General features: G+C 42.4%; 1 protein-coding gene and 1 long non-coding RNA gene across 2 annotated transcripts; one reads left to right on the top strand and one right to left on the bottom strand.

The window, feature by feature from the left end:
• Positions 1 to 4577: 4577 nt before the first annotated feature.
• LOC133926956 (uncharacterized) lies at positions 4578 to 6300 on the bottom strand. The gene is made up of 4 exons (XR_009911211.1): positions 5967 to 6300; positions 5272 to 5870; positions 4972 to 5166; positions 4578 to 4770 (listed from the first exon to the last, which is right to left on the bottom strand). It is a non-coding gene; the product is annotated as an uncharacterized LOC133926956 (long non-coding RNA).
• Positions 6301 to 22557: 16257 nt separating this feature from the next.
• On the top strand, positions 22558 to 25006 carry LOC133926955 (pentatricopeptide repeat-containing protein At1g31430-like). The gene has a single exon (XM_062373143.1). The coding sequence runs from the start codon at positions 23053 to 23055 to the stop codon at positions 24697 to 24699; it is 1647 nt and encodes a 548-aa protein (XP_062229127.1). The 5' UTR covers positions 22558 to 23052; the 3' UTR covers positions 24700 to 25006.
• Positions 25007 to 25057: the final 51 nt, after the last annotated feature.

Genomic DNA, 25057 nt, shown 5'->3' with positions numbered 1-25057 from the left:
AGTGTCGATGGGGGAAGTTGAATAAAGGCAGCCGACCGAGGCAAAGGTTGTTGTGCATAAGCGGGTAATCGAGATTGAGGAGGGTCAAGCTGATACGGTGGAGAAAATTGAAGAAATCATTGCTGAGCTCGAGAATGTGGACTATAACGCAATTCATGAAGAAGAAGCTTTATTGTAATATGTCAATATAGATGAAGGTGATGGTGATAATGAGGATGATGCAGACGATAACTGCTCTAATACGGTCATCCCAGAAGAATGAAACTTGCCTGACAAAGCGAGGATGCAAGCTATGGAGAACCATGACTCCCCTTGGGAAATGGTTCTAGTATGGTTCACCTAAATAATTTCGGCCATTCAGACGTGAGAGATATGGTTCACACTGAGCTCCCAGGCCAGGAGATATGACCCACTAACTTCACTCGGTTTTTTCGTTCAACGGTTTGGCAAAATTTAATTTTCTCCCTATGGTTTGACGACAATTAATTTTCACCAAATGGTTTGACAAAAATTAACTCGATGCTGTAGCCGGGCACCCTAACCTGCCACCAGTGCCACGTCATCTATTTTCACCATACAATTTGGCAAAAATAGTATTATCACTGTATGGTAGGGCGAAATATGTTTTCGCCAAACCGTTGGTGAATATGTATTATTTTTTTAATTTCCTCATTTTCAATATTATTTCTGTAATATTCGTAAAAATGTAATATTAAAAAAAATTCCTTCCTCAATTGACTTTCCAAAAGAAACATAAAAATAAATATAATTATTGTGGGTGACTTATTACCTAAAAGATCATCTTTTTTAATTCTAACCATTAAGATCGAGGAAGATGGGTGGTACACAGCTCTTTGGATGTACAGTAATATTTGCCCTAGCTATACAATAATTCGTACCGGAGTACAGAGGTAGGCACATGCTAGTGCAACCCATTTATCCGCGCTAACAAGTGTAGCACGTATCTCAAAGCATCTTCCTGTACTCGGGCCAGTATTTTTTTTTTTCTTTTGGAAAAAAAGTACAGGAGCTCTGCCGATCACTTAAGAAAGAAAATAGTTTAATGCAACCCAAAAGCAAGCATATGTGGTTTGCTAATTCACTCACAAGATAGGATTTGCAAAAGAATTTGGAAAAAAAAAACAGTTCACTCCATTCCTTGTCAAGAGAAAAATTGATATGCAAAACCAAAGGTCGCGGGAGATGGCTGGTTGTTCAACCAAAATCTAAGGTCGCGGGAGCCAGGTCAAACACTTCTAGGATCATCGAGGACTTGTTGCACACTAGTGTCTGGTGACTATTGAAGATTGTGCGTGCGTGTGCATGCCACGGAAGGAATTGAAGTCTATTGATCAAAGAGCTGCTTTCACTAATGGCACTCAACCATCGCCACATCACGAACCGTTCATGCCTTGACTTATCGATTGCACAGCTTAGGGTCAATGATTCACAATTTCCGTAGTACTTATATATATATATATATATATATATATATATATATATATATATATATAGAGAGAGAGAGAGAGAGAGAGAGAGAGAGAGAGAGGGGGGGAGAGAGAGAGGGAGAGAAAAACTAGTCTGTACTTCTGAAAGTATCTATTTCTGACTTAATTCATGGTTGATCTTTTAAATGAAAGTATATACTACTTTCTGAGATGTATATATTATTTTATAAGATGTGTATATTTTGTTATAGGTGAAGTATATATTTTTCTGAGATGTATATACTACTTTTTAATATGTATATATTACTTTCTAAACATCTATTAAAGAAGAAGTATGTACACGTAGGAGTACAGAAAAAACTTATATATATGTGTGTGTATACCCTTGCATAATCACATCACAACATACAATTAACAAAATGCAGGTGTATTGTCAGTGTTGACAACTTCTTGAATTGTTAGGCCCTCAAAACATTTTAGAAACAAGAAGAGACATCTTTTGCTTTTTTGACGGGAAGGAAGACATGGTCGTCAGGTTTGTTTCAGTCTTAGCTTCAGTGTTTGTTTGCAAGCTAAGCCCTTCCGCATCTTTAGCTTTGAGTTTTGTACTTGGGCATTTTGAAATGGAGTGGTTTTTGTATTTCAATAACATAGACTTCAAGCCTGAACCTTCCGAGAAAATGCACAAACCGAGTAAGCAAACGACTTGGCTTGAATTTTCATAGCTTTGAGTTTTGACTAAACCAACCTGATGGACCAATATATCGCATGTATAATAATATACTCACATAATGTTATCCAGTGCTCATTGACTAGGCACAACAAAGAACTCATTCATATGTGAGGCCTAATTTTGGTGCAATACTTGTGATGGAAGGTATCTCTGATGTTATGTTCCTGGCTTGTGTTTCAAAGTAGTGATCTCACTCTCACCTGAGTAGTAGTAGCTTTCTGATCATGCAGCCATTCACAGAGCAAGACCAGAGAGCTGCAATTTGGCGGATTTTAGCGTAGAAATGCAACCGGATCAGATGAAGTCAGACGACCTTGATTATATGTGTATTCAGTATTCACCATGCAGCATGTGCTGGGACCAAACCTAACCTTCAAGACTGTATCCTTTTTATTTTGGCATGCTCAAGACTGTATCCTAACATGAAGCACTTTATGTAAGTTTCTTGATATTCGAGCCAAATTATGCTGCTTTCTCCATGTGCATTCATTTCTTTATGTTCAATACAAGATACACGGAATTTAGACACTATTCAGAATATAAAGAGAAACTGAAATTAAACTTAAGGCTTCAGACTTTTTACCTCTTTGAAACAGCATAGTTCTAAAAGGAAACTGCTTCACACGCTAAAAACTTTGATACTACATTAATAGTCAAGGCCTAGCCAGTTCTATTCATTCCACTCACGCCGCATGAAAAGCTGGTTTACTCATTCAACATCATGCCGGTGTCATGCGTGAAGCCGTGCCGGTTGGCTTAACACATGGGCAAAAGATGGATGAGAGCACATGCACAAACCATATGATTTAAGTTATCAACTACCTTGTTTTGAACGAAATTATCAATTACATTTATGTTGTGTAGTTCTTAAGGCTGCATAGCTCCTCTCAATATTTTTATCACAAAGAAACTCAAAGATTTCAAGGATGCTATTGTTATGATGACTTATTCTTTGAAATATAAAAAGTAGATCAATGTTACAATCAAGAGCACCTTGTGGTTCCTCAAATTTACTTCCCTTAACCATCTTGCTACATCTTGAAATTCTTTTTGGCAGCTTATCCCATTTAGATAAAGCATTATCCACCTATTTTTGGGGGTGTGTTAAATTTGCAATGCAACCTTACAGGGTTTCTTAAACCTTTTCGGTTAGCTATGTAGCAAACGAAAAGGGGATGAATGGTTCTGGAGACATCGACCCTACAAGTACTACTTGCATGCATATGCCTGGATGGGCAGGATCGCTTAACAGAGATACAGACATACCAACCTTCGGCATCCATTGCATTGGCCACATACTGGATTTGCATGCACGCGTGGGGCTTGCATGGACCAATCATTGTCTGAACAGATCATAGTGAAGAGAGTGTTGAAAACTGATTTGGATGATGCGTTTGGTGATCAGTCAGAACTAAAAGGAGGGAACTGCATTTTTAATAAGACAGCCTGTATTTTCTTTTTGTCAGATTATGCACATTCATACCTCAGCCAAAATGGCCTATCACCTGAGACCTATGGACAAGCGCTAAATTATGGTTAGACTTACATCTAGTGCAGCTCAATGTTCGAAGTTAGGTTGTCCTGGGCAAACTTGGCCCAAAACCAGTTCAGTGGACCCAGCATGTGATGTGACAATCCAGTCCAATTGTAAAAGTACGACATATTAAGGCCCAGGTTAAGAGCATTTCTCAGGTATTTCCACTCTAACATTTTCCTTTTTGTCAATTCAAAATGTTGGTTTATAAACAAAAAATGACCTACTGTTTGACAGTGTATCTTATTACCTTTCAGAATTTTCATTTTACATCAAGCACATCTGCCCATCTACATGAGTTGTCCTGCATAGAAACCAAAACAAAATGCAATAGCTCATAGAGACTGAGAGTGAGAATGCAGTAGCAAGAACAATGCGGTGCTTTGAATGTGATAACATGTAAAGATTGTTTCAAAGAAAAATTATAAGTAACTTTACATAACTTCAGTGCAAATAATATTCACAAATAACAAATCGGATTTACCATTCTATGATGCACTGGAAGCTCCAAATACAGTGCCTAGTGCTACATAAATCTGTTGTTGACAGTGAACTACAACTCCTGCGTGAAGTCATCTAGACATATCAGCACCTCGTTCCTCTTTGGAGCAGGAGCATCAGAATTTCAGTAAAAGTGATGATTGAAAGTACATTTGTTAAAAGACTGAAGACCGTGGGAAGAGACGGGTAGGGCAACATTATATGCTTAATATCCTAGAACAAGGATATTTAGTTTTCCTAGAATCATGAGAGGGAAATTTATATAGAATTTCATATCTCAGCACGGAAGGCATACAAAATTGATTAAGAATTTCATATCCAAAATTTCGTATACAAGGAAATATACTATCAAGAAGCTCTGTGTCCAGGGATCATTGTAACGTGCAAGTAAACAGCCTTGTTGAGGCTTCAATCCATCTTTGAGCAATTGGGAGCGTAGATCCTTCTCCTTCTGGAGTACAACTTGCTCTTTTGGTCGTCCACTGAATTTTTTCACTGCAGCAATTCCTCCTACCTTTCGCAGAGTAATTGCTTCCAAATTTGGAACTGGTAAACTGATATAACAAAAATACCATTAGTCACAGAATTAAAACAATACTAATAATTGCAAATATCCATTTATTTATTTTTGAGCAGCTATTCAAATCACAGCCGAAAAACATGAAATTTTCGAATAAAAAAAAAGAGAAAAGTGATAACTGACAAGCCAACAAGGAAGAACTGAGAAAAAGAAATGGCCGAATCCCTGGATATACCTGTTCAAGTCTTTGTTCATCGGTAGAACAATCTGGATGGATACATCTGAGAGTTTGTCATCAGAAGCCTGAGTGAAGACAGGTGTAGTCATCGGAATCTTTTCAGATGAAGCGTTGCTGTCAAATATATACCTACATGTTGTCCCTCATCCACGCCACCATGGCGTCGCTCACCTCCATGGTCACCAAGCTCCCCTGCACAAACGAGAGTGACACAGTAGCACAACATCAACGACGCAACGAGGGCCCCGCAAAAAAAAAAAAAAAAAAAACCCGACGCAACGAAGGGACAACCATTACCGTGAGCTCCGGCTCTGGGCCATCGATGTACCAGAGCCAATTGAGCCTGCTCCTGGGCAGCTCGTAGAGCACGGCGTGGGTCTTGTAAGCAAGAATGCAAGATCGAAGTAGAGACAGCTGCCGAGTTCCGGGTAGGCTCTCCAGATGCCGACCATGGCATAGGAGCTCTCCTTCCCGCCGAAATCGAACAAGCCTCGCCACGTGCAGTACCCGGAGTACCTGAACCGGCCACGATCATCAAAACGCGCACGATTGTCACGGATTCGCACGCTCGTATGCAGCTGACCTGAGCTTGAGGTCGGGGATGAAGTGGCCGCGGATGGACAACGTGCGGACGTCTGCCGCGACAAGGAGGTCCCCCGTGACTACAACTGTCTCCCCCGTCCGCAGCACGCGGGCCGTCGCGACGACCCCGCCATCGTCTGGCGCCTCGAAGGATAGGAACTGGTGGCCTCAGAGCACGGTCAACGCGGTCGGGAGCGCCTCGTGCGGCCGCCGGAGCAGGTCGCCCTAGTGCGCCGGCGCGAAAATTGAAGTCGTCGTCCGTCGCCACTCGCCAGCGTCCGCGTCGCATTCGTGTCGCTATCCGTTGCTCTGTTCTGCGACCGTAACAAACAGGAGCACAAAGCTCGCAACTTTCCATAGATCTCACCTCCCTATTAGCACGGGCGATTCGGAGAGGACGGCGGGCTTACCAGGTCCACGGAGAGCGGCAGCGTGGCCGCGTCGAGACCTCACCTAGGGATCTGTCACGATCCCACTTTGATCACTCAACCAAATCGATCACAGAACACTCAAATCAACTCACACAGATGATATATTGCCATCGAATGTAGTACATAATACAAGTCTTGAGGAAGGTAGAAGAAGAAGATAGTAATAACACTCTAGTCTGATAGAGAGAATGAGATTGGGATTAGAGCAACAGTGAGGGGAGGAACCAGAGCAGAGAGAGCAGCTTAGTGAAGAAGAAGGCCGAGGAAGGAGAAGCTTCTGTTCCATCGTCGATGCCCCTTCTGTAGTGGCCCACCCAGCAGGGAAAGGAGGATGGCTGGGCCCACTTAGCAGTCGGGTCTGTGACATTCACTCCCCTTGAGACTCAGCTTGCCCTCAAGCCGATGGAGCAAAGTTTTTGAGCCGCTAGCACAGAACTCTCGTCATTCGTTAATTGCATCAGTTGTTGCAGATGTTGTTACCGCCTTCATATCAGCAGCACAGAACTCTAAGCATTCGTCAATTGCATCAGTTTTTAGCGGTGTTGAGAAATCTTTGGCTTCCAATTTCTGTGTAACATCCATGTACAAACATTTGAGCCAATCACACATGAATCTGAATGTATATGCTGAGGCCAGTAAAAGAAAGAGCCTGCTCGGTTGCTCCTTAGAAGTATGCGCACCACCTTCTGCATGGTTATGCCCATTTGCATCTACTCCCATTTCTACGAGCTCTTCAACATAACCTGCGCCATTACTGTTAGCTGTTCCTAGCATCTTCTTTATGAGCTGTTTAACATAGTAAACCATTCTCTTATAGAATTGCAATGGATTATCCATCAGTATGACTGGTGATAATCAGGCTACCCAAAAGCTTCGTTGATGCGCCTCAACATTGCATAGCTCCCTTCTTGTACCTCCTTCACATCCCATCCACATACCTTGCTGGATTGGTCATCTGTTCCAGCACCACTTTAGGTTCAACTAGATGATTGCTCCACTTCCTAAATTCTTCCCGCACATGCCTTTGAACTCTTGGAGGCGGCCAGGGCAAACCATAAGCGCACATTAGTAAAGCCATCAGCACCAGTTAAGGTCTCCCCAACATTCAGCTCCTAGTTACACCAACTTGCCGCTACTATAATACTGAAATTGTCATTAGCTAACACCAGATTAGAGACCTCCTTGGCAAACTATATCCCCACTAAAAAAATTGGCCTTCTATGAAAAAGCCAAAACGTCATTGTAGGTCTAATTTTCATCACAAAATTTCTTATGTGACGAAAAATGAGCATCATGCGAGTTATCATATATCGACCGTCACCAAATATACCTTGTGACATTTTCTCGAACTTCCGTCACAAAATATCCAAACTTTTTATGACAATCAATAGGATGTCATAACACACTAACATTTTGTGACATTCAATATGTGTCACAAAATGGTAAGTCAATTTGTCACAAATAACTATAGTCGTCATAAAAAAGTGAGTCCAGACCATAGTTAAAGTGGGTTTTTTTTTATGAAACAGTATATGTCATGATACATGTGCACATTTTATGATGCGTCCATATATCACATAAAATGTCCTATTGTGTCACAAAAGTGCCACCAATAACTATGGTTAGGGTATTTTTATGACGATACTTGTGCTGCCGTAAGAAGTGTTAACATTTTAAGACGACTATTCCTATCATGAATAGTAGCTGTATTTCGTCACTGAAGCCTATCCTGGTAAGCATCGATATTGTGTTTTGACAGAAGCTCTCGTCACTGATGTTGGTATTTTAGGTGACAGTGTGCCTTCTGTGACGTTACAATGTGACAGAAAATGTTGCACAAGAAGCATAAATTTATTGCATGATGTCATCATAGAAGAACTTGAATTAAAGTGAACACAACACACTGCCATACAGGTGCAACACCAATCGCACATAATAAACTTTAACATTAGGATATGCATGACATATTAGACTCGATCAGGTATGGTACATTAGAACACAAGTTATAATATGCTGAGTACATGTCAAATAACAGTAGCCACAACAACCAGCAAAGCTTAACATGAGATGTCAGCAAAAAAACTTGTCCAGATAGAGACATAATGCCTCTAGCCACCACACATTGTTCCAGTGAAACACTTGTCAAAGCCATAAGCAACCTGATATCATGTAGACTTACCCCCACCCGAGCGTTGGCTCATTTGGTCCTCAAGCAAAGTACGCAGTAGCTTATCAGTCTGTGAACATTTCTGACTCATCCCCCTCAGCTCATCATGGGTTTGCTAATGTAAATTTTAATTGGCCTCAAGTGCAACTTGGTGAGCAACTATCTGGTTATGCAATTCTTGTTGTTTGCGGGTAGCTTCCTCTCTTTCTGCTTGGAGTGCCGCCTCAATCTCCTCACGAAGTCTAGTTTCTGAAGTAGCAGAAGTAGAATTGGACCTCTTGGAGGGGGGGGGGGGAGCAATGCCCATGTGTGGAAGGAAGCTGGTTGAGTGACAGACTTGGCTGAGAGTGTCAGCAACAATCTAAGTAGGAGACTTCAGTTCTTCAACTTCTCTAGGCTCCTTTTCCTTCTCAAAGGTCATCTTGTCCCAAGGAGAAGAAATATAGATGTCAACAAGGGCAGGAAATACATATCAGCAGTAGCATGTTTGCAATGTAGAAATATGTCATGCAATCATTTAGACTTGATCTCAACAAGTAACTAACAAAGGTCTCAGTTGCCAATGCAACATGACCTTTCTGAGCACTAGTCATACATTCTACAAAGAATTCTATAGGAATTGGGTCTTGGTCATTGTATTTCAACCTCTGTAAGATGAATGCATTATGACTTACAAAATGGTCTAAAAAATAGGTATAGACATATATGATGGTACTCATACACAGGTATGCTTACAAGGGAGTAGCGATGGGCAATATAGGACCGAGATCCTGTTCTTTGGCGAAGTTGGGCTTGGCCTCTATTTTCTTTGTTCTTAACACATTATTCCTGTAATAAAGATGCAAAAAGAAGTCTGAATTTTGAATTCCTAATGGCAAGGTTTATAGCAGATGTTGGCAATGATAGGAGCAAGATCATCTAGCAGGCATTTCATGGAACGATCTAAATGACAATATTGAATGATTGAATAATAAGTGAGTTTTCCATAGAATTGAGACTCCAAAGTAAGCATAGTTTCAATCTTCCTTTTATTTAGTGTAAATTGATCTTAGTAACAATAAACAATCAGCATATGCTATGCAACACTTGTGAACTAACAGAAAGCACAAGGAATATATTTAAAACAAGCAAGCATAATGGACTAATGCTTTAACCTTTAGGACAATGCCCATTGTCTTTCTCTTTTGCCAACAGGTACAGGAAAAACATGTAAACTAAATTGTAGATTTGCAACACATATGCAAAACAAGATGATTGTTGCATGTATGTACCTGAATATTCGGTTGATACCAATATCCAACTAGCCCAGTCCACTCTTCTTTTTTCATTTTAGGTGGGGGTTCTTGGACCAGCAACTATTCTTTTGTGAGTGATGCATTGAAGTACTTCCTTTTAAATAGATGTCTACCTTATTCCCCTCTTAATTATATATGTACATGCATCCTTTCTAGGTCTATCTTATCTAACCTCAACATCCAGTCTTGTCTAATATAACAAATAATACTTGTAGTCGGATTTGTCACATATGAAACTTCAAAAGCAGAAAGTATTATGAACAATGAAATAAGTGACTCATCATAACTTTTCTTCGTACTCTTGTTACAAGTTCCTTGCCATTGCCATTTTGTAGTCTTTCCATGTTGGATAGATAGGTAGGTTATCTCTAAGGGCAACACCACATTCTAAAACCAATTTTGTAGCTTGTACTGAAATCTCTGGTCTTATCTTCCCTGCAGGCACATGGATTTTCAATTTGCTTCCTCTTTTGTTCATCTCCTCTAGCCCATGACCCATGGTCTTCTTGTGAACCTCTTTAGGGTTGGTGGGAGTTGCATATATCGAGAAAAAAGTGTTATATCTACGGTACATGTTCTAGTCACAAAAGGGAAAATGTGATTGCATAGATATTGGTATTGTGTACCTGCAGTATCCAATGAGGCACTTCCATGTGAGCAATTCTGTGCTACATCAAGAGTATGAGCAACATGAAGCAATGCATTTTCTTCACCAGTGTTATCAACATCAAGCAATGCATTGTCCTCAGTGTTATCATTGCTTTGTCGGGAGCTCTGTCCTCCCAGTGAGTTGTTCGTAGGGATCAACGGGCTCCTTCTACATCATCCAGAGTGTGCAACTGAGGTGTTGTGGACCTTGTGCACCTTGCAGGGTTGAGCTGCAATTGGGTGGCATTTGACATTGTGCATCTGGTAGGGGTCTGCTGCAATTGGGCATCAGTGCACCCTCTTCTCCTTGTGCCATTGTACAAGCTCAGCTTTGTCCTCTGACACAAAAAGCCTTTGCAGCCTTGGAATTATGGAAAATACCGAAGCACCTTGTGGAGAACTCTCTGTTCCCCCTCAATATTGTATTTCTATAGGATCGATTACACTCAAATAAGATAATCAGAGGAGGGTGAATGATTGTGGAAATCAAATTCAAATATTAACTCACCCAAATTGAAAATCGATTTAAAGTTGGTATTCCACTCGAAACGAATTATACAAGCTCTAGTAAAAACAATGTAGAGAAAGATCTGTTGATCCGATTACTCTTAAATTTGGATAGCTAAAACTAGATTCAAATACAAAACTAACTAAACAAGAATCGAGTCAATCGGATACGTGGATCAAGAATAATGGCTAGTCAAAGAAGACCGTATCAACCATAATCGAGTAAATCAAAACCTAGTCGAGTTGGTAAAAAATCTACTCGAGATCAAACCAAAGTCACTTGAAATTTTCTTAGATCAAACACTTGAATTCTAGCAAGGTTTGGATGGATTAAACCAAGATGACACTTGATAAAAACACAGAATTAATCGAAAACTAAAACCAAGCACGCAGAATATTGAATAGAAAGAAAATTCTGAATCAGCAACTCATCAACTTACGAAACTTGATTTTCATTGCATAGATGAGTTTAAATATGCCTCTCCAAAGCATCTAGCAAGGATTTCTACAAAATCTTAAAACCCTAGGTAGATCTACTCACTAGATCAAAAGTCTAAATCTGATCTCATTCTTGATGCTCCTTACCCTGACCAAGACCCTCTTACTATATAGCCCTTCAAACCGTCCTTGGTTTGGAAACAACCTGGTCGTATCCTATCTGGACACAAATCGTACCAAAATATGTCCACCTATAACCGAATCTAATTCATGCTCGAGTCCAACTCGGACTAACACTTGGTTCCTAATGGGAATATTCTTCGACCAATTAGACCACAGCTTGACCTTGTCATGTAGTCGAACGACTCCATCATTCGAACACACAATGTGGTTACCCACGACCTCGCGTACGCCTATGCTTCTCCACAACGCACCTAGTCGCGCACATGCAATATTGTCTTCATGTACACTGTTCTCTAGCCCGAATGTCCCGTATGAAATCCTCGATCACTGCGACCTCAGTTCCTTCTGAACCTAGTCGCTGAACCTCAGTTCCTCCCTGAACTTAGTTCACCAGTCCATCATCAACCACATTCGCCTTCGAGTAACACCTGCACATGAATCAACAAATGAGTACAAGCACAAGTCCTTCCGGACTTGACTCAAGATCAGTTCATACAACACCACGAAAACTCCAAGCAAAACCAACACGCTAACATAAGCAAACCCAACTACTAATACCGCATCAAACTATCTATGCTATCGAAGCACATCTAAGCAATATCTTAGCAACTCATGAACATCATCCTAATGTCATTATGTTAAATCATTTAGCTATGCCAATTTCATCATTCATACCATTTTTTCATCACATGATCTCACAATTTCTACCTTGACTCGCCACATATTGGACACTGATTATCATTTGAATGCTTCTTCTAGAATAATGCATAATCATATTTGCAAACATGAATTGACTTATATCCAAACCTAACTTGACGGAGTAAAGTCTTGGTTTCATTGTAGGACTTTGGTAGAGCGACACCACTTGGCAATGCGGGTGAAAGCAACTGAAGTAGTTTAATTAGGAAAGACAACCTTGAGAATTCTGTACAACCTAGATAAAGTTCTTGCTTTGCTTCTTCCATCAATTTTGCATATATGTCTCCACTGATGCCATGGCTTGCAGCTGTGTACTGATCCTCAATTAAACCTTGAACTCCACCACCGTTCTCTTCTATGTCATCTTCAGCATCTCCAATCCCAAGACCCTCACCATAAAACCCTTGCTGATCTTCACCATAAGCATGCCCATCATCATTGCCATCACATTCATCATAACTAGCTGATTCTTCATGGTGTATCCACTAAGTGTAGGTCCTTGACATACCAGAAATATTAATGTGATCCTCCACTTCATCTAGAGATAGCATTTTCTGATTAAGGCATCAGCAGCAAGGGCATTTTATTTCTTCATTTTCACTAAAATGAGCTCTGACATGTTGCATAAATTGATCCACACCAGCTAAAAATGGAGCAGTAAATGGCAAACTGTTAAATCCAGCTCCTATCCATTTGAGCCTAGGGAAAAATGAGTTTAGAGTTAGATAATTAACCAACCACAACATGAATGTCTTGTTTAAGAATTTCATCGAGCACCCTGTGGGCTGCTTGTAGCTACTAGTTCAAATTGATTTATTAACTGAGCAAGCAACAAAACCATGGTTTCAGAAATGAGAATCCACAAAGCATAGCTTCAGACACATCAATTCTCATAGTTCGAGCCAATCTTAATGGACTATCAAACAATCTGCACATGGAACACACAAATTAACTCACCTCCAATGTCCTATCCAAATCTATCATGCATCTTCCCTTAGCTACATCCAACAAATTTGGAGGCTAAGAGGAGCAATGAGCATCAAAGATAGGAGCTACTGCAAGCCCACATGATTTAGGGAGAATAGGGGCACCGCCGTGCTAGAGCATCGAACAACCAGGGATAAGAATGTGGAAATTTCACGAGAGGAAACAAATTACAATTTGTGACAACAAAGACATTCGTCATAAACACACACGGTATGGGCTCCCCACATCCGGTTTCTGTGACGGCCAATATCATCATAAGAAACAAAATAATATATGACATCTGTATAATCGTCACAAAAACTATAATGAGTGTTATAAAATCTCCTTCCACAGATCGACACTAGGACATTGGATTTTATGACATTTGCTGAGCACCTTTTGTGATAATGTTTAAGTTTTCATCATATATAGTTGCGATGCCTCCAATTTTTTGACCATAGTATTTTCACCGTCATACTATGATACAATACATGATAAAAATAGTTGTCATCACGAGGATTTTTGTCATAAAAGGACATATTTTTTGTAGTGTCCTATGATACCTATTGCAACACGAATGCCAGCCGGTGCAAGAGCAAGGGCCTCATTGATTGCATGTCCAATCCTAGCAACCATTTCACCATTTTCTTGCAAGAACCTCACAACCTCATAGCATCCCAAACTCTTCATCACGCTTTTGCTGCCCAATTCCTCATGTCAATTTGGTCATGGCTTCAACTCCTCATGCACCACTATTATCTCCTAAGTAAGTTGACCTTTGAACCGAGTAGTCAACAACCTGCCTCCAACATCGACAACAACAATATCAACTACAAACACTCTGCCATCTATTACCTTAACTGCTATGGCATCACCATTGGCATTAGCATCAAAGGAAACAGCTATTGTACCCTTTACACTAATGAAGTTTGCTTGGCATTCATTAGCATTTGCCTTGTCCAACAAAGTCTTACCATAGCCAGGAGAACCATAACACAAAACACCTTTTGAAAGAGACATGCCAAACCTTTCAAACTTCTCTGGATGTTCCACTGAATTTTGGATAGTCTCAGCTAATTGATTTTTGAGCTTTTCCAATTGAGGGCATGGACTACCAGTAGCCAAGAAAATGACCCTCATGATATTCTCAACTACAGCTTGGTCCATCTGCTCATCAAATAGTTTTGGTGCATATGACATTGGTCCCATGACCTTCAAGCTCAAAATCTTGAATTCGAGCTTGCACTTCTGTAGAACATTCTCATTATTCTCGTGGTGCTCCACAAACTTGAAAAAAGTAGCTATGATAGTCCCCCCATGGAAAAGGATGGCTCCAAGAGGGCGCAATTGAGAGGTTGGAGAGCCCAAGAGCACCGTAACCTTGCGGAACATCGCCACAATTGCCCATTGAGTCCAAGAGGGATGCGAGATGTGTTGTAGTGGTACCTCTCTGCCATGAGAATGGAGATGATGATGTTGGTGGTGTTAATGTCGGTATTGGCGTCGAGCATGCTGGATTGTGATTCAAATTCTTGTTAGTCCATACAAGGGATGCCTTCAGCCCATGTTCCCAAACAGCCCATATTAGACTCGAGTTGTATGTGTCCATCACTATAAATATATCTTTAAGCTGCAAGAAGAGTGGAGACGCTCATTGTAATCCCCTGCATTGTACACATCTCTGATATAGTGAAGATCGCCAATTGACGTCCATGGTTTTCTCGTGCAAGGGTATTTCACGTAAAATCGTGTCTCATGTTTGATCCTGTTGTGCTTGATTTCTAAAAAGTGATATCAGACGATTGATACACGACAAGCATAAGAAAAAATAGATCAATTTTGGTTTTCACCGAATCGGTTTCGCCATTATCAAAATCTTCGTCGTTGGTTGTTGTGCGTCGTCGCGTGACTCCGTCGCCGCCCAGTTCTGTCCGTTGTGCACTGCTCTGCCTTGTGCACCACCACAGGGCATGTGCTCTCGTTGTCTCGGATCCATCCATCAGGGTCCACTTCGATCAAGTCACACGCCGTTCCTTCAGGTTTTTTTTGGCAAAATTTGCTATAGGACACGCTAGAAGTGTGGCTTTTGTCACATGACACGATTTTTTTAATGTATGCTATCGGACGCTACTAAAATGTGATTATTTTCTGGAATACATCGAGCCTATTAAAATATAATATTTTGTTAATTAGGAGGAAGAACAATTTCAAAATGCCCTCGGTACCCTTCCGCATTACTGGGCCCATGCGTCATCATGTCTCTCTTGTTCCCTTGTCCTTTCTTCTTCCGCCAGCCTCTGATCTCTCCTCTTCGTTCCATCACTGTAGCTAGCCAGCCGATGAGAGCACACGGCCCTGTGGACAAGCTCACCATCCGGTCCGCCTCCCTTCCTTCATCACCACCGGGAACCGAAGGAGGAGGCCATGATGAGCTCGTCCACCACCTCCCTGAACCCTCTCACCGATCGGAGCTAGCCGTGCGCTGCCTTCTTCTCCAACATCGGCCATTGAGCTCCCGTTAGTTGACCGCCATGCTTCGACCATCTGCCGTACAAGCCAACCCAACCATGAGGTCGCCCGCGAGCCGGTGAGCCTCCAATGCCCCTTCTCTCCCTCCTCCCCTTGCCGTAGCATGCCGCCATTAGAGCTCGATGACCGCCATACGCCATGGACATTGCCGCCCATGCTCCCACTGCCGCATGTCATCACCTCCACTCCAGAATCCCCATTGCACCCTGGTGTCATCCTCCTAGGCGAGACCCTCCACACCCCGGAGGAGGCGTTGGAGGGCAGCAACTCCGCTGCTGCTCGGGAGGGCCACGAGGGAGGTGTGGAAGGGTGGTGGCCAAGCTGTGGCGGGCAAGTGTGATGGAGGCTGAGCCAAGCGATGGGCAAACCACGGCACACATGCGTGAGAAGCCACATTAGCCGGAGCCGAGCGCCATCCCGACCTCCCCGCAGTGACTCGCCTCCTGCGTTGCCGGGCTGGATCCCGCTCACTCCTCTCCGATCGGCCACCTCCTCACCCCAGCTCCTCTCTCCCCCTGGCGTGCCCTCACCTCCCTCCCTCTTCCTCCCCTCCGGTCGCCTCTCCCTCTAGTCTTTCTCTCTCCTTTCTCTGCGAGCCGCACGAACAGAAGCCGCCAACCTTATCTTTTGGCACCCCTCCTCACACTACCATATGGGCCCACAAACCGGCAAAGGAGATAAAGAAAAACTGACTTGTGGGCTCCACCTTAACTAAGGGTAAAATAGAATTTCACACTTTCTCTCTCTCCTCACAAGCAGGAAATGAATATTTTAATGACAAGAGCGTGTTCCAACAAATAACCATATTTTCATAGTGTTCAACATTATATATTTAAAAAATCGTGTCTTATGACAAAAGCCATACTTCTAATATGTCTTAGGAGCAAATTTTCCTCTCTTTTTTCGCTCGTCACGTTAGACCATCTCCAACCATATTCCCTTCATTTTGTTCCCTTCTCGATTCCCTTCCCCATTCCCATTCCCTTTATTTTCTCTCATCTCCAATAGCTTCCCTTTGAGGGGAATCACGAAGGGAAATGAGAGAGAATCCCGTCCTGAAGGGAATGACCTTGAAATCTTTTCGTAACGGGAACCATGAAGGAAAACCGTTGAAGCGCTGAAGTGAACGAAAATCCCTTTTCGTCCCCGAAAGGAAACGGTTGGGCGTGGTCTTACCAGCAGCTTCCGTCCCATGCTGTACAACAAATCAGCACTTATGCGTGAGTTTAGGTCGAAAGAAAAGTAGTCGATTCCTTGTTGGTTTGGTGCGACACTGAGAGGAAATTGATTGTTTTGGCTAAGTGCACACAAGCAAATCGTACTAGGAGATTGGTTTCTGGTTTTATTGCTGCACGTATACCAAGTGTACTAGGATTGCTGCAGTTTATTGCTTCGTGCACATAGGGCTGTACCAGAGGCACTGCAACCTATTTTTGTTTCTGATTATTTTTGTCATGGCTCCTATGAAGTATGATATTTTGTTGCTAGATTATGATACAACATTTTCTCTATGATAAGTTAAGATGCAAGTTGTTTTTATGCATATTGATTTGAATGATACATTTGATAATTTTAGGAACAAAGATCAAAAGTCTTGGTCCAGTGAAGAAAAGAAAAAGGATCGTAAGGCTTTGTCACGTATTCATCTTTATCTATCAAATAATATTTTGCAGGAGAAAGCCGCTGCTGCTTTATGTCTAAAGCTGGAATAAATCTGTATGTCAAAGGATCTGATCAGCAAAATGCATCTGAAGATGAAGTTATTCATGCATAAATTACAAGAGGGTGGTTCTATGTTGAATCATCTTTCGGTCTTCAAAGAGATCGTTGCTGACCTACAATTTATGGAGGTAAAATATGATGAGGATGACTTAAGTCTTATTCTTTTGTGCTCATTGCCTAGTTCTTTTACAAACTTCAGATATTTATACAGTCATGATATTCTAACTTAAAAAAGTTTATGAGGCCTTGCATGCTAAGGAAAAGATGAAATAGATGGTGTTTACTGATGGCTCGACTTCCAGCGGAGAAGGTTTGATTGTGCATGGTAGGACAAAGGAAAAGAATTTGTATCATGGCCATGAAGATAAAAGTTTGAATGGTTACAGAGGTCGTTCGAAGTATAGAGGCAAAGAAAAATTTTACAGGTATTGCAAGAAAGATAACCATGATATATCTGAATATTACTAGTTGAAGAATCAAGAAAAGAGGAAAGGTAAATCTAATGAAGAAGGTAAAGCTTTTGTTGCTCCTTTCGATAATAGTTCTGATGGAGAGACTCTCATTGCTTTTGCTGGATGTGCTAGTAGTGGTGATGAATGGAATGTTGACTCTGCTACATCTTTTCATACATAGAGATTGGTTCACCACTTATATTTTTATTCAAGATGTTGTTTTTGTTAGAATGGGTGATGACAGTCCACGTCCAATTGTTGGAATTGGATCAATTATGATAAAGATGCATGATGACATTGTTAGAACCTTGACATAGGTGAGGCACATTCCAAGTATGAAAATGAACCTTATTTCCTTGAGTCCTCTTGATAATAAAGGGTATGATTGGTCTGGTGGAGATGATATTTCGAAGGTGAAAAAAAATTCCTTATTGTAATGAAAGGTTATTTGAAGTTTGCCAATTTATATCATCTATGAGACACTACAATCGCAGGTGATGCCGCTGTAAGTTCAAATTTATTATCAGATTATGATGCTACTAATCTTTGGCATATGCGTATTGGGTATATGACTGAACTTGGTTTGACAGAATTGAACAAGAGAGCTCTTCTTGATGGACATAACATCAGCAAGCTAAAATTTTGTGAGCATTGTATTTTTGGCAAGCATAAGAGGGTGAACTTCAACACTTTGATTTATACAATAGAAGGTATTCTTGATTATGTGTATTTGGATTTGTAGGGATAATCTCGTAGGCCTTCACTAGATGGTTCTCATTATATGTTAACTATTATTGATGATTATTTGAGGAGAGTTTGGACATATTTCTTGAAGCATAAATCAAAAGCATTTAAAGCATTTAAAGAGTGGAAGATTATGGTTGAAAGGCAAATAGAAAAAAGGTAAAAAAAAAACTTTGCACTGATAATGGGATGGAATTATGTTCTTATGAATTTGATTCATATTGTAAGTTCGAAGGCATTGTAAGGTACTACATTGTTCCTGATACTCCACAACAAAAAGGTGTAGCTGAGCGTATGAATAGAACTATCATCTCGATAGCCCGTTGCATGCTGTCTAATGCAGGTATGCATACGCGTTTTTGGGCTGAAGCCGCTTCCACTGCTTGATATCTTATTAATAGATCACCCAACATTGCCATTGATAAGAAAACTCTAATTGAGGTATAGTCTGGTTCTCCAGCTGATTATTCAGAATTGAGAGTTTTCGGTTGTCCTACTTATGCTCATGTTTATAATAATAAATTGGAGCCTATATCTATTAAATGCATCTTTCTTGGTTATAAATCTGGTGTTAAATGTTATAAATTGGGGAATCCTGCAACGCATAAGGTGGTGATTAGCAGGAATATTATCTTTAATGAATCAGCTATGTTGCCTAATGCTCCTGTTTAGAGTCAATAGAGTTCTAGCATGTAGGTGCAGTATTTTATTAATACAGGAAGTACACCATATATTGTTGTCCAAGATGCACCTATTGCTAAAAATTTATTTATTGATCATGATTCATCTACTGTTCCACAATCTTCTTCCATTGTGTAGCCTACACAACATTCTATTAGAGTTGACAGACCTAGAAGACATATTAATCCACCCAATAGGTTAATTGAGGAGTGCAATATTGTTGCTTATGCTTTGAGTTATGCAGAAGAAGATGAAGGTAACGCATAACCTTCTAATTATAATGATGCTATTACTTCTGCTGATTGCAATAATTGGATGACTGCAACTGCAATGCAAGATGAGATGGAGTCACTTAAAAAGAATGGTACTTGAAATTTAGTCAAATTACCAAAAGAGAAGAAGTATATTAGTTGCAAGTGGATTTTTAAAAGAAATGAGGGTATTTCTCCTAGTGAAGCAGCAAGGTATAAAGCAAGGTTGGTTGCTAAAGGCTATAGCAAGATTTCAGGTATTGATTATAATGATGTCTTCTCTCTTGTTGTGAAGCATAGTTCTATTCACACTTTACTCAGTATTGTTGTTATGTGTGACTATGAACTTGAGCAATTAGATGTTAAAACAACATTCTTACATGGGAAGTTGGATGAAGATATTTATATGGATCAACCTGAAGGTTTTGTTATTCCTGAAAAAGAAGATCTTGTCTGTAAATTAAATAAATCTCTTTATGGTTTGAAGCAATATTCTAGATAGTGGTATAAGAGGTTTGACTCATTTATGCTCTCTAATGGTTTCAAGCATTCTAATTATGATAGCTATGTCTATTTGAAGATTGTTAATGGTTTAGCTATTTATTTACTTCTATATGTTGATGATATGTTGATTGTTGTAAAGAATAAAGCAAAAATAGCCAAATTAAAATAGCAGTTGAGTAGTGAATTTGAGATGAAGGATTTACGTGCAACAAAGAAAGTTCTTGGCATGGAGATCATTAGAGATAATAAACCTAGCAAGTTATATCTTAATCAACAATGTTATATTGAGGAGATCCTTCGTTGTTTCAATATGCATGATGCAAAACCAGTGAGTACTCCATTGGCTATGAATTTCAAATTATCTTCAACTTTATGTCCTGAGTCAAATTATGATATTAAGTATATGTCTAGAGTTCCATATTCAAGTGCAGTTGGTTCACTTATGTATGCCATGGTCTGCTCTTGTCCTGATTTATCTCATGCATTGAGTGTTGTTAGCAGATTCATGGCTGATCCTGGCAAAGGGCATTGGAAAGTTGTTCAATGTATTTTCAGATATCTACGTGGTACTTCTAATTCTTGTTTGTAGTTTGGAAAATCTGGAGATGGATTTGTTAGTTATGTTGACTCAGATTATGCTGGTGATTTGGACAAGAGGAGATCTCTCACATGTTATGTTTATACCGTTGGTGATTGTGCTATTAGTTGAAAAGCATGTTTGCAGGCTACTGTTGCTTTATCAACTACTAAAGCTGAATATATGACTATTTTTGAAGTATGCAAAGAAGCTATTTGGCTGAGAGGTTTGTATACTGAGTTTTGTGGAGATAATTCTTGCGTTAGTATTTTCTGTGATGGTCAGAGTGCTATTTTCCTTACAAAGTATCAGGTGTTCCATGAAAGAACAAAGCATATTGATGTGAGGCATCATTTCATTCGAGATGTCCTGCTGATATGATGACAAAGTCAGTTCCTGCTACTAAATTTGAGCTATGCTCAAGTTTATTTAGTATTACAATTTGAGTTTTAGAGACTTTTGGCGTTGGTGATATTCATTATTGAAGAGAGTTCATTGATGATTTTTCATTTGCTACAATATAGAATTCATCACAAGATAGAATTTGTTAGATTGTGATTTGAATTCTTGTTGGACCATACAAGGGACACATTCATCCCACATTTCGAAACAGTTCGTATTAGACTCGAGTAGTATGTGTTCATCCCTATAAATATATCTTGTAAGCTGCAAGGATAGTGAAGATGCTCATTATAATCCCCTGTATTGTACACATTTCTGATATAGTGAAGATCACCGATTAGCGCTCGTGTTCTTTTCTCGCAAGTGTTTTTCACAAATGTCTTATGTTTGATTCTGTCATGCTTGATTTCTAACAAAGCATTATGGTGAATACCTTAGTGCTGAGCTTGTCAGTGATCAACAACTTCAGTGAGGGTAACTGCGGGGCTTTAGCCAGCGTGGTGACCAGGGAGGGTGTCGTGGTAGTGGTCGGAGCACTCATGGAAGCTGGAACGAGCATGAGCTTGAGCTTCACGCGGGCCCCGTAGATGGTCACCATGTGCGTGGCGGGGCCGCTGCCGATGTTGCAAATGCGTGTGTGGAGCAACGCAGATCCGTAGAAGGCAGGCGGGTTGGCGTGTGAGCCATTGGGGGGATGCATGGTCTCACTGGAGGGCATGTCGCGCGGTGGCGACATCATCAACTTGACGGCTGGCTCGTCACAGGGAAAGGAGCCACCTCTTCTATTCTCTGGTGAAGCTTCGGATCCATAGATGAGTCGAAGGAATATGCCAGTGCAGATGAGGTAGCAACAACGCCCATCATCGAGTCCTTCATTGGATCCGCCGCCAAGTCGAAGGGAGATGCTAGTGGAGGATCCACGACTTCTTCGCAAGAAGGAACCCGAGCGACCTCGTGAGCGGTGTGGACGAGGCCGAGTGGCACATGATTGACGTGAGCAGTGGAGTGAGCGATGTCGATGTAGCCAATGGTCGTGAACGTCGGGGTGTGGTGGAAATGTGCGACGTTGGTGGCGGTTGCCAACGTTGCAGTAGATGTAGGCGCATTGACTAACGTTGAAACGGTGGGTGTTGGCGCCGAGAAAGCTGTTGATGTAGAAGCGGTGATGGTGGCGCATCTACTGACGCTGACACGACAGTGATGGACACCCATTCCGAGGTGGACGTCGCAGCGGACGCCAACGCAGAGGCAGACTCTGATGCTGGGGTGGACGCTGACGCAAGGGCATGGGTGTTGGTGTGGTGACTAACGTTGGCCTGAAGGCGTTGGATGTTTGCGTGGTGGTGGACGAGAATGGCGACATACCAACGCGGTTGCTAACGCAGTGGAGTGGGTTTATGCATTGGACGTCCAACGAGCAGCATTCATCGTAGATGTTGCGTCCGTGGGTGGCACACCGAGCTCGCTATGCATCCAGGCTCATCCGGAACCAGACGAGGGCCTCGACACGCCATGGGCTCGTCAGCGCGAGCATCTAAATCATTGTCGCCCGTAGACGTCGTAGACTTGGTGAAACACATCGTCGGCCACCGGATAGAGCAAGTGGTTCACATAGATGTGCAGCCCAGCGCCCACAAAGCTCTCCCACCAGCCGGGCATCCACCGAACACATGGCGGGCATCAACTCCATGAGCATTTCCTCCAAACATCATCATCTTGTACCATAGCTCCAGGAATCAAAAGCTTTGATACCAATTATCAGTATCCCACCTTAATCACTCAACCAAATCGATCACAAAACAAATCAACTCACGTAGATGATTTGCCACCGAATGCCAATAGTATGGAATACAAGTCTTGAGGAAGGTAGAAAAAGAAGATAGTAATTACACTTTAGTCTGATAGAGAATGTGATTGGGATTAGAGCAGCCGTGAGGGGGAGTAACCGCAGCAGAGAGAGGCTTGGGGAAGAAGGCTGAGGAAGGAGAAGCTTCTGTTTATCGTGTTAGTGGCCCACCCATCAGGGATAGGAGGACGGCTGGGCACTTGGCAGCCGGCTCCGTGACAGGATCCAGCGGGCGACCGTCTCCATAGATTGCGCGTCGAGCTCTAGCCCGGCGCCCGTGCCGCCTCCGGCTGCCGGCGCCGCCGTCTTCTCCAACACCACCGCCTCCCATCCCGCGCCGGCTACCGCGTGCGCGCATGACAGCCCCGTCACGCTCCGTCCCATCACCACGGCCACCCTCTTGCCCATCTCGCTAACTGCCCCCCAACCATCCGTGTCGCTCTCCCGTTTCTATATGGCACCCAAAAAGATTCCATTTTGGCGCTCCCACGCGCGCCTCCAATCCGCGCATCCCGCGATGGCGACGGCGTGCCAACAAAGCATGCCGCTGCGCGACTGCAACGTGCTGATCAGGACCCTCGCGAGGCGGGGCAGCTTCCCGCGCGTCATGGCGGTGTACTACGACCTCCGCGCGCGCGGCCTCGTCGCCGACAGCTTCACCTACCCGTTCGTGCTCAGGGCGATCGGGGTGCTGAAGCTGTCGGTCGAGGGACGCAAGGCGCACGCGACCGCCGTGAAGACCGGGTTCCGGTGGGACGCGTACACTGCGAGCTCGCTGATGGAGATGTACACGATGCTGGGCCGCTCCGATGTCGCGCGGAAGGTGTTCGACGAAATGCCGCATAGATTCCTTGTGCTGTGGAACATGATGATCAGGTGCTACGTCAGGTGCACATACTTCATAGCAGCAGTTGCGTTGGCTGAGGAGATGGGGAAAAGTGGTGTCACACCTGATCGGGCGACATTGGTGACTGTGGTGACCGCTTGCTCCAGAACAGGGGACCTGAGCTTGGGAAGGAGGATTCATTCCTACATGGATGGAGTATTTGGATTCAGCCTCCCAGTTGCAAATGCGCTGCTGGACATGTACACAAAGAATGCTTTCTTGGAAGAGGCGGTGACATTGTTCGAGCAAATGCCGGAGAGGAACATCATTTCTTGGACTATACTTGTGTCGGGATATGCCCTTGCTGGTCATCTAGACAAGGCGAGAGCGCTTTTCTATCAATGCACAGAGAAGGATCTAATTCTGTGGACCGCAATGATCAATGCATGTGTGCAACTTGGAAGCTTTGAGGAGGCATTGACATTGTTCCGAGACATGCAGATGCAACGGGTGGAGCCAGACAGGTTCACTGTTGTCACTCTCCTGACATGCTGTGCCAATATCGGTGCTCTTGATCAAGGTGAATGGATCCATCAGTATGCTGAGGGTAGGAAGATGAAGATTGATGCAGTTCTCGGCACAGCGTTGATTGAGATGTACTCAAAGTGTGGGCATGTTGACAAGGCACTGCAGGTCTTTGGGCGAATGCAAGGAAGAGACACTGCAGCCTGGACTGCCATTATCTGCGGCCTGGCCACAAATGGTCAGGCAAGTAGAGCTCTTGAATTGTTTGAAGAGATGCAGATAAGCAAAGCTAAGCCTGATGGTGTTACCTTCATTGGGATATTAAGTGCATGTTGCCATGGTGGGTTGGTTGATGAAGGACGGAGGCATTTCCAAGCCATGAAGGAGGTTTATCTGATAGAACCGAGAATTGAACACTATAGCTGCCTTGTCAATCTTCTAGGTCGTGCCGGTCTAGTTGGTGAAGCAGAGAAATTGATCGGTAACATGTCTGTTGACAGGAACACTATGCCACTGTTTGGTGCACTCCTCACTGCTTGCAAGGCTCATGGCAATGTCGAGATGAGCGAAAGGTTGACAAAACGGATAGTCGAGCAAGATTCCCAAAATCCTGATGTGAATGTGCTAATGTCTAATGTATATGCAACAGCAAGTCGATGGGAGGATGCAATAAGAGTAAGGAGCAAGATGACTCACCCCACTGTCAAGAAGACTGCAGGGTGCAGCTTGATCGAGGTAAGAGGATACTGACGATGGAACTGATGCTGTGAATTAAAAAGGAGTAAATTTCACAAGGGCGAAATACAAGTGGCGACGAGGTCCACGAAAAAACAAAAAGAAAACTACACTCTCACGATGAGGCGGACAAATCACCACGCACCCGTTAACGTCCCCGTTCTGGCCTCCCCATATATATCTTGGTCATCTGCATTCGCGTGGACATCTCTTTACGCTGACATAAGCTCCGTGTTGCACTCCTACGTTACCCCGTTCTGGCTCAGGTTCTTGGAGCTGCTTCAGATGCAAGTAGCTCCGTTAAGCTGTCCTTGTAGCCTATTTCAATCAAGGTGAATATTTTAGCAGCAGTCTTTTGTTTCATGGTAGATTC

The sequence above is a fragment of the Phragmites australis genome, chromosome 8, assembly GCF_958298935.1.
Source record: "Phragmites australis chromosome 8, lpPhrAust1.1, whole genome shotgun sequence".
Taxonomy (NCBI): Eukaryota; Viridiplantae; Streptophyta; class Magnoliopsida; order Poales; family Poaceae; genus Phragmites; species Phragmites australis.
This window is presented reverse-complemented; position numbering and strand designations above follow the sequence as displayed.